Consider the following 11,905-nt stretch of genomic DNA (forward strand, 5'->3'; position numbering starts at 1 on the left):
GGCTTTACCAGGGGAGAACATAAGCGTTCGGCCTTGCACTTTGTAACCAACACCGATCTTTTCTTTCCTCTTTTGGTGAAAAGTGTCACGTCTTTTATGAAGTTTCGTAATTATTATGCTTATCTTTCCTTCCCAATACCTTTTTACCCTTTGTTCTGTTCTTGTACTACAGAGTTCATTCTTAAGCACAAAAGAACAAAGCAACCTTTTTTTGAGAGCTCTTGTTCATTGAAACTACAAATAACGTAAAAGTGCCACGGCTAAGTAAACATAATTAGTTTCTCTTTAGTCCAGAGATAGTACCATTATGCTAACTCTGTACAAGTTGATTGTTCAGCTAAGTGTCTTTTGAGTAAAGCAACGATATAAATGGCAGAAACTTGAATAGCACCATGAACACATAGAACGAAGGAATGGAAAAAAACACGTGAAAGGAATATCAGTTACTTATCGGTGGGAATGAGCACTAGAGAAAGAACGGAAGCTAGTACTTCCAATCACATCAACGCAAAAAAAGGTCTTGCTCTTGACGAATGCTTATGGAATATATCTTTATTGTTTTACGTTGAGGTCAGTCAATGGGGCAATCAGTCAAAACATTAGATTTAAAATCTTGTTTTACCATTGGGAGATTCGCATCCTATCATTCTAGTCAGATTTTCCTCTAATCATCAGCATAATCTCAATTTGATGGACACCTAATGAGCAAGAGAATGGATCAAAGAGGTGAAAAGCACCATCATGAGGTGGTGTGAATTGCCATGAATTGAAATTTGCTTACCATGCTGGGCGCCCAGCAGAATCCAAGTCCAAAACAACCTCAGTGATATCAAGGTTGCCACGGAATTGACGCTGTAGCGTGATATACCGCCCATTTTGGCCAGAAGGACAAGTTAGTCGTTGAGATTCAGCAACTGTATCAAGTTTGGTTGTGCCGCACAAGGCGTTATGCGTGAGGAGCGCATTCAACGGAGTTCCAGAGGCGGGGGTGTTTCCAATGCGCACTTGTAGGTTAGTGATTCTGAATTCAAAATCCTTTCGTGGATGAATGGTGACGGAACGAAGGGTGCGCCCTTGCTTGAGGTCAATCTGGACCCACGGGTAGTTGTAATTGTTGGTGCAGAAAAACTTGTAGTTTGGAGAGTTTTGCCTTGTGCGACCATCAAACAGGTTGGTTCGGGTGCAACCAGGCCTCAAGTTGTTGGAGGTAACCACCGCGGACGTGGCTAAAATAAAATTTAAAAGATATTGAAAATTATTTGTTTTTTTTTTCAAAAAGCTTCAAAAGAAACATGATGGCTGAGTAAGTGGCAGGAGTATGAACTCACTGTAATCCCAAATATCGCAATTGTCAGCAAAGCATCTGTAATGAAAACGACACCATGGTAATCTACTTGAAGACATGCATGCTCTTAAGTGGACCCTTACTCTTGAGGAACGCCAACAGTGTCATCTAGGTCAATGGAGACTTCGGTAAAGGACAAAAGACCTTGAGTGCTGCGTTGGATGGTGATGTATCTTCCGTAACGATGAGGGGAACAAGTGACTTGCTTGGAGCTATAAATGGTGTTTGCATTGGTTGTACCACACAAGGCATTGCCATAAAGCAATGCTCCTCCTGCTTGAGTATGGGTGGGTTTGTTCCCTACTCGGACCTGCACGTTGTTAATCTTGCCCTCCAAGTTGGCTCGGACATACAGAGTTACACTTCGGATCGTGGTCTGACGACGGAGGTCAATTTGCACCCACGGATGGTTTTGACTTGTAGAGGTGTAGTCGAACGTGGCTGGTGAATTGTCACGGGTTCGACCGTCAAAGAGGTGACCAAGGCTGCTGCCCGCTGCAACTCTGTTTGACGTTACCCAGGCATTCCTCTCTGAAACGATTGTGCTATTTCATGAATCTCTTTTAACTTTCACGTGTCATCCTTGATTCCTTTGAATTTTGCATTTTAACTTTTGCCCTTACTGTAGTTCACTCCGGAGCATCGATCTACGCCGCCACAGCTATAAAGATTATGAATGAGTGTAAGTGAGAAAGGCATTTGTCATCACCTGAAGCACTTTTACCTCGGAGAAGACACTGAAGACTTGGTGCAATCGTCGCAACTAGATTGACATTGACAAAGAGAGGATTCCATAAAACATGTATTTTTTTCTTCTGAAAAATGTGAGAAACTCACCCAAAATTGAATTCCAGCTCAGTGATGTCCATGATTCCAGCACGTTTAAAATGAACATAGCGACCCTGAATCGGACCATCATTGCAAATGACAGTCTTGAAGCCTTTGTCCAATACGTCATCACTGCTGCCACAGAGTTTGTTCTTAGCAATGCCAGCTAAGCCAAATGCTCCGATGCGAATGACTACATTTGTAATTCGGCTTTCATAGTTTTTACGTGGGTAAATAGTGACTCCGCGGATTGATGTGACTCTTGTCAGGTCAATCTGAAGCCATGGTTCTTCATTTGGCCATGAGCAGTAGTATTCATAGCTTGGTGAATCGGCTGTCTTCTTGCCATCAAACAGCTTGTCCACTCCACATCGAGGCCATCTCTTATTAGATCTGCCCAGGGCATTTTCTTCTGCAAAACAACGAGGAACACAACAAATATGAACCATGATGACACCTTTCTAGTCTATGTTTGTCAGGAATCAGTAAGCGTACCAATGCCAGCACCACTGCACAATGGATCATCACAGCTATGGAATAACAAAGACATATCACGATATTAAACAAATTAAATGTGTCCAATGCCCAAGACAGGTTCTTGATATAATGTCTCTCACCTCAGGGCGGGCAATATTTCCTTGGTGGGTAACTTGCAATCATTGCATCTTAAGTAGATAAAAAGTGACAAATATGTTAAAACCCTTGCGCATAAAAATATTTACTCTTTTTACCCAAAGTCAAATTCCAGCTCAGTGATGTCCATGACACCCTCTCGCTTGAATTGATCAAAGCGACCCTTGACTGGGCCATCCTTGCATGTAACAGTCTTAACACCCTTGTCCATGACAGAGTCTGTCGTTCCACAAAGCTTGTTTTTGGCAACATTCGCAATTGCATTGTTTCCAATGTAAACTTGAACATTAGTGATTCGAGTTTCGAAATTCTTGCGGGGATGAATTGTGACACTCCTGATGGAGGCTTCTTGTGTCAGGTCAATCTGAAGCCATGGCTCTTCATTTGGCCATGAGCAGTAGTAGTCGTAGTCTGGGGAATCAGCTGTCTTCTTGCCGTCAAATAGCTTGTCCACCCCGCATTCAGGCCATCTCTTATTGGACTTGCCCACAGCCTTTTTGTCTGGAGAAACATTTAAACACAAATTTCCCGATTGACTGATGACTTAAGAGCGCTTTAAAGTATTGCAAATTTGCTTACCACATTGAACACCGACACACAATGGATCATTACAACTGAAACGAAAGTCGGGTTTTACTTCATTGCATTCGCAAAAAACACTACAGCAGCATAGGAATTGTTTATAAGAAAAAGGTGCTTTACCTAATGCCGGGTAGTTCAGCTTTTGTGTCCACCTTGCAATTATCGCACCTGCAAATCAAAACATCAAAGCGATATCAACTAATGAACCAGTTCAGACTTCTCATTGACTTTCTCACCCAAATTCAAATTCCAGCTCAGTGATGTCCATGTAACCCTCTCGCTTGAATTGAACATAACGACCCTTGACTGGGCCATCCTTGCATGTAACAGTCTTAACACCCTTGTCCATTACAGAATCTGTTGTTCCACAGAGTTTGTTTTTGGCAAAGTTTGTAACGGCGTTGTTTCCAATGTAAATGTGAACATCATTAATTTGAGCCTCATACGTCCTCCGGGGATGAATTGTGACGCTCCGAATGGAGGCTTCTTGTGTCAGGTCGATCTGAAGCCATGGTTCTTTGTTTGGCCATGAGCAGTAATAGTCATAGCCTTGTGAATCAGTTGTCTTCTTGCCATCAAAGAGCTTGTCAACGCTACATTTCTCGAATCGTTCGTTGGAGGTAACCACTCCTTTGTCCTCTGTAATTCATGTTGCATGATTTTCTTTGAGTACCATTTGTAGCTCCTAGGCTATAAAAAATGAGTAAATGTTTTCTTTTGTCTCACCATAGTTTATGCCCAAGCAAAGTGGGTCATTACATCTAAAGAAGAGCAAGGAAAACAGAGAGTTAGTGACTTGTCTTACTACAGTAAATTTGGATATGTCAAGGCAAGTTTGTACCTGATTTTGTTATCCAGAACATTTGGAAGTGCTGGACACTCGTTGCAGCTGGAAGAAAAAAACGCAGTAGATGAACAATAACATCATGGGATTCTTTTGCTAAATGTAGGTGATGCAAAACAAAGGTTGGTATTCTTACTCAGCCGGTAGACCAGCTTTCGTGTCTAGATCAAATTCAAGCTCAGTGATATCCATGAGGCCGTCAAAGCGACGGAACTGAATATAACGTCCCATAAGGGCAGGGCTGCACACGACTTGCTTCTTGTCTTTGTCCACCGTGCTGTCGGACACACCGCACACCTTGTTTTGGGCGACTCCTGGCACTTGATATGGTCCAACTCGAATTTCAACTTTTGTTATTCGACTTTCGAACCGGAGCCGGGGATGCATTGTCACACTTTTGACCATCGTTTGCCTGGTTAAGTCCACTTGGAGCCAGGGCTCCTTATTTGGATAGTAGCAATATTAATCGTTCCCGGGAGAGTCGGAAGCTGTTTTCCCGTCAAAGAGGTGGTCCAGGTCGCATTGGGGGGACAACTCGTTTGACTTGACGACGGAGTTCAATCCTGAAATGTCCGCAAATATTGGCATAAGTTTGGGATGATCAGGGTTATGAGGAATGAGGGGTACTTACTATAGTCAATTGAGTCGCACCTCTTAACATTGCACCTGAGAAATCCAAAGGCTCAACCAGTTAGCTAGCAAAACGTGAGAAAATGGAGGATTACTCTTGGATTACTTACTCAGCTGGTATACCATAGTGAGGGTCCAAGTCAAGGTTGATTTCCGAAATGTCCATAGGGCCTTCAACGGAGCGTTGGAAAGTGACATAGCGGCCATACAAAGGTTTGGAACAACGCAAGTTTTGAGCTTCCTCCTCAGAGCTAGTTTGGCTGCAATACTGGTTGGTGCCGTTAATGATTTTCCCCACAGTCATGTCAGTAATGGGCGTGTTTCCAACTTCAACGACAATGTTGCTGAAACGGGACTTGAAAGCCATTCTAGGGAAGAGGGTGACCCCAAACACCTTGGACGTGCGTCTCAGATCTATTTGAAGCCAAATGAACTTGGGGGAATTTGTGCAGAAATTGTCCTTGCTGTCTCTGGTGCCCGTCCTTTCTCCGTTAAAGATGGCATTGAAAGAGCAACTTGGGTCAATTCCGTTGGAAGTGGGCACAGCACTTTCACCTGCCAATGTATAATAGCTCGTTATATACTTGTGGACTTTTTAACCGCTATGGGAACAAAGAACACATGATCTCTAAGAACATTGTGCGTTTGTAATTAGACCATTTACTTTAAATCACGCAGTTCTAAGCGTGAACTTCTAGGTTAAGCTTTAAGAAATAAGTATTTTTCTATTTTCCATTTGCTCTGCAAACTTTTAGCTAAGGAAAGATTTGAATAAATGCATGCTAAGCTAAAAAAACATAAGTATATTAACTAATATCAGAGTTTATAAGGTAGGTCAGGTCAGGAATGCAGCAAAGGTTGAAGCACTGCAGGCACAAGTGTAGCGTTTTCTTCCACGTAAAAAGGTACACACAAATAAGTCCTCAAGTATCAAAATGCAACAACTACACCAAGTTGCGATATTGATGTTCTAAGGTGAAATTCTTTGACAACAAAATGTCCAATTTTAGAATTATTTGAAAGCAAAAGCCGTTAATTACGGGGGAAATTTGAAAACAACACATGAATATCTAATGATCATCCCCAAATGGCAAGATATTTAGGATTTCATTAAACTTTTTCAGAGTCCTTAGCAGTGAGTAACCAGTTATTGCCTCGACAGCACAACGGAACCAACAAACACATGGAAAAAGATCCATGTTATCAATACTCACGATAGTTCAAAGGCTCGCAGGACTTTACTTGACATCTGGAAGATACAATATGGATCCCCGTATCGAAACGCTCAAGACGCCCACAAGCAATAAAGATATGATTATCAACGGCCTTACTCAGTGGGAATATTCTCTTCAAGGTCCAATTCAATTTCTGAAAAGTCCATGTATCCAACAACAACACGCTGGAAATTGATATACCGCCCTTCAATGGGACGTGTGCACTTGACCTCGCGAGCATCTAAGTTGTCCTTGTCATTGGCAGTTCGTCCACAATAGAGGTTGCCAGGCGTCCAGCGACCACTGGGGGTACCAAAGGCTGAGACTTGGCCCACTCTAACTTTGATGCTGTTGGCGCGATCTTCCAATGTTACCCTGGGATAGATTCGGACCCCTTTCACCTTGACGGTTCTTCCCAAATCAATTTGTACCCAGTCGTATCGGTCATTAGCTGAGCAGTAGTGCATGGCAGTAAGAGAGGAATTCTTTATACCATCAAAGAGACGGTTCAATGAGCATCCGTCAACCAGCCCACTGGAAGTGACCACCGCATTTTGTCCTGAAAGAAACTTCGATCAGCAATGAGAGTCCTATGTCCAAATTGAAGTCAATCTCATAGATTCCTTACTGTAATTTACTCCAGCACAGGTATCCTCATGACAACTGAAAACAGTTCAATTAATTGAAGTTATATGTATTATATCCTCCGTCCATGCGTAGGTAGTATTCTGTTTCAATATTTATTGCTAGGTTGTAACTTACTCATCCCCGTAATTGGATGTGGCATCCAAATCCATCGTGACCTCCGAGATGTCCATCTGGCCAATGACCGTTCGTTGGAGGGTGACAAATCGTCCAGACAATGGCCTGCTGCACTTCAGTGTTTTCATGGAGTCCGTCTTGATCAAATCGGAGCGTTTGCACCATAGGTTAAGGGGAAGTATGGCACCGTCTCTGATGTGATTGGTGTAGTATTGACCCACTCGGGCAGTCACCCCTGCAATCCTATCCTCGAAGCCCTTGTGGGCATAGATGGTGATGGAACTAACTGTGGTCGTGCGACCCAAGTCGATTTGAATTCGTGGGTAGCGTGTAGAATCACTACAGTAGAACTCAAAGTCGGGGGATTCGGAATAGGATTTACCATCGAACAAGTAGCCAAGCCCACACTGCCCATGGATACTATTGGAAGTGACGCGTGCGTTTTCTGACGACAAAGAAAACGTTAGCACACAAAGTGGACAAAAAGAGCAAAGGAGCACGATGCATTTGATACTCACTCAGATTCAACTTTTTGCATTTGTTGGGGTCACATCTAGAAAACAAACACAGGATGACGATGCCAGAATTTTGTGGTTATAGTGCGCTGGTGGTGTCTGCATTTGTCCAAATCATAAGACCAGAGACCAACAAAAACTCACGTCTCGGGGATGATGCCATAAGGGTCGGCGTCAATTTCGATCTCAGACATGTCCAATGGACCCACAATGTAGCGCTGTATTGTGATGTATCGACCCTTGAAGGGGGTATAGCATTTAAACTCTCTGGGCGTTTCAACCGTCTTGACACCAGAGTAACGTCCGCACACCCTATTTTTGGAAGCATACTGCCCCAAGGGCGTGCCATCCTCAGACTTGGATCCAACACGAACATAAACATGATTCAATCGGTCCTCGTGGCCTTTGCGAGGATGAAGCACCACCTGTCGAATGTAAGTCTCACGACCCAAGTCCACTTGGACCCAGGTCCGGGAATCAGACGAGCTACAAAAAACTGCCTTGTCGGGAGAGTTGTCTCGCGTTCGGTTATCAAAGAGATAATCCTTCGAACAGGAACTGGTATTCAAACTACTGGACGTGACCACGGCTTGAGTGCCTGTAAAAAATCAACACGAAGAGTACAGCACGTCGCAATCCCTGTTCAATGCCGGTGTTATGATGTCCATTCGACAAACTCACGATAATCTAAGAGTCCACACTCATTGGCCAAGGTCCTAAGATGAGCAAACGAAAACGAAAGGTGTCATTTCAAAATGAACTCAAAGCCAGCCCATGAATGACCATATGTTTTGTTGCTCTTGACACTTACCAACTAACCAGGGCTGACAAGGACACCAGAGTCGACAAGAAAATCATGGCGGGTGTGTCTTTACACCTTTAATTCACTGGGGAGTCAGTCCAAGAACTGATAAAGTCAGGACTTGGCCAAGAGGGTATTTATACCGCTACAATTCTTTGTACATGTGTGATGAAATTTCCAGAGTGCAGCTCTAGAGGCAAGAACGAAATGTTGCAATGTCTTCGTGCAACATATTTCCTTTCATGTCCTTCGTCCTACAAACCATTGCGATCTTAATACCTTTCTCTTACTACCTTTTTAATCCATACATGCTTTTTGGTCCACCAACGAATTTGAATTGGCAGACTGAGCTAGTCCTTGAATTGGTTGAACTAGCCTGGATTTTCGAGGTCTTGAAAGTGCTCTCAAAACGCACATTAAGCCTCTATGGTCACTAGAATTGTCCCTAAATCCTACGTTGGGACAAAGCTCATGGATGCTTTTGAAGACGTACAGTATCAGATACCTTTCGTACCTTTTCTGAACACTTTACAGTCCCAACTTTTCTAGTCTCTCCCAAAACGAGAGCTCTCTCATTCCTGTGATGTTCCTAGTAACCCACCATTGGACTTTTGCAAATCTGCTGAAGTCATAGCTGCCCAAATGGGTCAAGCATATTCCAGATTTGGTTGATTAATCAACTTGAATAGAGTTAGTTCCCATGTTGATTAGGAGGAAGGACATCATGGACTTCAAGAAACTCTTCAAGTTTAAACTTCACGATCTTTTCAAACACCTTCGCAATATACTAAGTCAGAGAAATCTGCCTATAGTTATTGGGGAGAGACTTATCTGTTGTAGGAATAGGGGTATTTAGGTACTTAGGGAAAGAGGAGGGAAGTGGGAGAGAGAATGGGACGTAAGAGGAGGGAGAGGGGCAAAGTTGAACGGGTTTAGAAAAGGGGGTGGGGAAGGGGTTTAGGTTTAGGAATAGGGTCAGCTCTAAGCTAGCTGTGGTACCTATCCTAAAGCATTTACTCATAGGTTGAGCCCAAATGTGAAGTTATCAATCATATTTCCTTCACTTTTTGACAATAGGGTCAGCTCTAAGCTAGCTGTGGAACCTAATCGGTAGAGCATCTGCTTTCCATTTTGCAAACCTTGGTTCGAACCCATCGGGAATACCCCTTAGTTGGGACACCCATCATCAGTTGACAGGCCGAACAAAAGAGCTGTCATCTGACCCCGAACGAACAAACAAACAGGGTCAGCTCTAAAACGACGAAACGGAGCCAACCTCTGTCTTGGCTTTCTTTATCTCCCCTCTACGTGGACAGAGGTACACAGTACATTTAAGCATGTCTCATGGACTGACGGCACATGTATGCGGGGAGAAAAGGACAGTCTACTTTTGAACATCCCTTCTTCCCATTGAGCTTATCAAGGCCGAACTTGAGAAGTTGTTGACACCATTCAGGGTGGTCAATGCGGTTGTTGTTAAACAAATAAGGCCCCCTGCATCAGGAAAAGGCTACTATCGATAAACAGGACAGGCTGTTTTCTTTACAACTATTTTTTTCCTGCTCTACCTAATGAGGAGATACCTTTTCATCCTTTGTACCGGCTAAATCAGGACTTCTGGGTGAGCCCGTTGTTCAAGCAGCACCCCAGTATGATTGACCCAAACAACCAAATCCTCTTTAAAAAAGGCTTCTTGACTAGGGAAGGATCCTTCCCTGTCAAGACCAAGTCCAAACATTGTCTAGCCTCTTTACCGACTTTTCCCAATATGGCTTCCATCATGAATGCAAAGAGACTAAAAATTGCAACCCATTTGTCAGCGAGGTCAAGAAAAAGAACAGAAGATACTGAAAAGGCTATATATGTAAGGTCGTCTTGTTATGACCAAAATAGCAATATTAACCTTACACCAAACTGAACAGACAAATCTAGGATGGGGATAGTAATCAATAAACAAAGCATGAACGACTAACAATTGCAACCCAATTGTCAGCGAGGTCAAGAAAAAGAAAAGAAGAAACTAAAAGGGCTATATATGTAAGGTCGTCTTGTTTTAACCAAAATAGCAATTTTAACCTTACACCAAACTGAACAGACAAATCTAGGATGGGGATAGTAATCAATAAACAAAGCATGAACGACTAACAATTGCAACCCATTTGTCAGCGAGGTCAAGAAAAAGAAAAGAAGAAACTAAAAAGGCTATATATGTAAGGTCGTCTTGTTATAACCGAAATAGCAATATTAACCTTACACCAAACTGAACAGACAAATCTAGGCATCGAACTTTCCATAATTTGGAAGAGGACACCTAAATCCTTCATGGATGAGACCTGCTCAATGCCCTTACCTTCATCATCTAATAGTGGAGTGTCTATGACGTCGACCCAAAGGTCATTGAGCGGAATTTCATTCCATTCAGTGTCATATTACTCGCAGCAACCCAAGAGTAGATTTGGTCTAGGACCTCTACCAGACAACCGGAATTCTGACCATTCCTACCAACTACCAATTTGTAGCATCAGAATTGGAAAAGATACTGTCATTACTACACCAAGCTTCTGAAGCGGAGCAATAAAGATGATGCAAAGAAGAGGACCCAAAATGGAGCCCTGAGGATTTTAACATTTGGTTATGAATGTGTAAATGAAGTGGAAATAGAACAAGGCTAACATGAACATGGGTGGGCCAAGTTTAAAAAGTTTGATTAAAGTTCAAACAGTGAGCCAGATGGTCGCCTGTGAGCGTTTTGGTGAGCAAACCACACGGTCTATTTCTTAGCCTAATGATGTGGTTTAGATAGCACCTGTTCGTGGGAGCACAAGCGCTTGCCTACGAATACTACATCTGAACTACCGATAAATCATGTGCCAAAATTTCAAATCAATGCCAAATCAAAACGCATCTCTGCCTTCAATCAAAAACTATACCTGAACACATGTCCCTTAGTTACCAGAACAAAGGTCATCTTTGAACTTTTCCTTATTAGGAGAGCAAAATGTAAAAGTGGCATTGCAGACAACAAGCGGCATATGTCAAATAAGAAAGTCAGTTACATTTTGTAATAAAGTGCTTTTCAGAGGTCGCATTTTCATGGGATAAAGAGAATAATATCAGCTATGTGTTTATAATAGCATTATGTGCAATACGCCTTTTCTTCTCTTTCTCAATACTCCATATTGAACTATGAACGCAAATATTCATTGGCATAAGTCAATTATGGTCGCCAGAGGTAGCCAAAACATGAAGAAAACGTATCGTTTTTATGACAGAAATGATGCATAAAAGCTGGTTAACTTATGCGCTAAAACTTGAATAAGTGCAACAACCTGTCAAAAAGTGAAGGAATATGATTGATAACTTCACATTTGGGCTCAACCTTTGAGGAAATGCTTTAGGATTCTTAAAGCCCCTTATGTTGGCTACCTAGTTTTTTGTTTTGCATCTGGGGTGTAGGGTTGGAGGGGTGAGCCTTGCCTGGCCAGCGAAGCTAGCCATCACACTCTCTGTATAAAATTCCGATAAACAGTGTTCTAGTCTGTCTAGTCCGTATCAGAGTGGTTCGCCGTCTGTGGGTGTGGTATAGCGTCTAAAAGTATCCTTGAGAAAGATCGGGAGGAGAATTGAACCGGGACCTCTCTCTTGATGAGAAACCGGACTAACCTCTGCGCCATATCTCTCCCCCTATTAAAGTTTTTGAATACTTGCTTTTGTTCATGCTTTGTTTATTGATTACTATCCCCACCTTAG

The 11,905-nt window shown here is 42.6% G+C and overlaps 2 protein-coding genes across 2 annotated transcripts; both read right to left on the bottom strand.

Moving 5' to 3' along the window:
* Positions 1-540: 540 nt before the first annotated feature.
* On the bottom strand, positions 541-4,637 carry LOC131876853 (uncharacterized). Its single transcript, XM_059222362.1, has 16 exons — positions 4,369-4,637; positions 4,230-4,277; positions 4,115-4,149; positions 3,625-4,027; positions 3,509-3,556; positions 3,386-3,420; positions 2,905-3,307; positions 2,791-2,838; positions 2,669-2,703; positions 2,183-2,585; positions 2,070-2,108; positions 1,969-2,006; positions 1,429-1,876; positions 1,329-1,363; positions 782-1,226; positions 541-698 (listed from the first exon to the last, which is right to left on the bottom strand). The coding sequence occupies exons 1-16, from the start codon at positions 4,635-4,637 to the stop codon at positions 683-685; spliced, it is 2,748 nt and encodes a 915-aa protein (XP_059078345.1). The 3' UTR covers positions 541-682.
* Positions 4,638-4,652: 15 nt separating this feature from the next.
* Positions 4,653-8,211, bottom strand: LOC131893339 (uncharacterized). Its single transcript, XM_059243338.1, has 11 exons — positions 8,165-8,211; positions 8,035-8,069; positions 7,498-7,951; positions 7,357-7,391; positions 6,839-7,283; positions 6,705-6,739; positions 6,194-6,635; positions 6,077-6,111; positions 4,973-5,417; positions 4,864-4,898; positions 4,653-4,795 (listed from the first exon to the last, which is right to left on the bottom strand). The coding sequence occupies exons 1-11, from the start codon at positions 8,209-8,211 to the stop codon at positions 4,695-4,697; spliced, it is 2,109 nt and encodes a 702-aa protein (XP_059099321.1). The 3' UTR covers positions 4,653-4,694.
* Positions 8,212-11,905: the final 3,694 nt, after the last annotated feature.

Source organism: Tigriopus californicus, chromosome 2 (genome assembly GCF_007210705.1).
Source record: "Tigriopus californicus strain San Diego chromosome 2, Tcal_SD_v2.1, whole genome shotgun sequence".
Lineage (NCBI taxonomy): Eukaryota > Metazoa > Arthropoda > Copepoda > Harpacticoida > Harpacticidae > Tigriopus > Tigriopus californicus.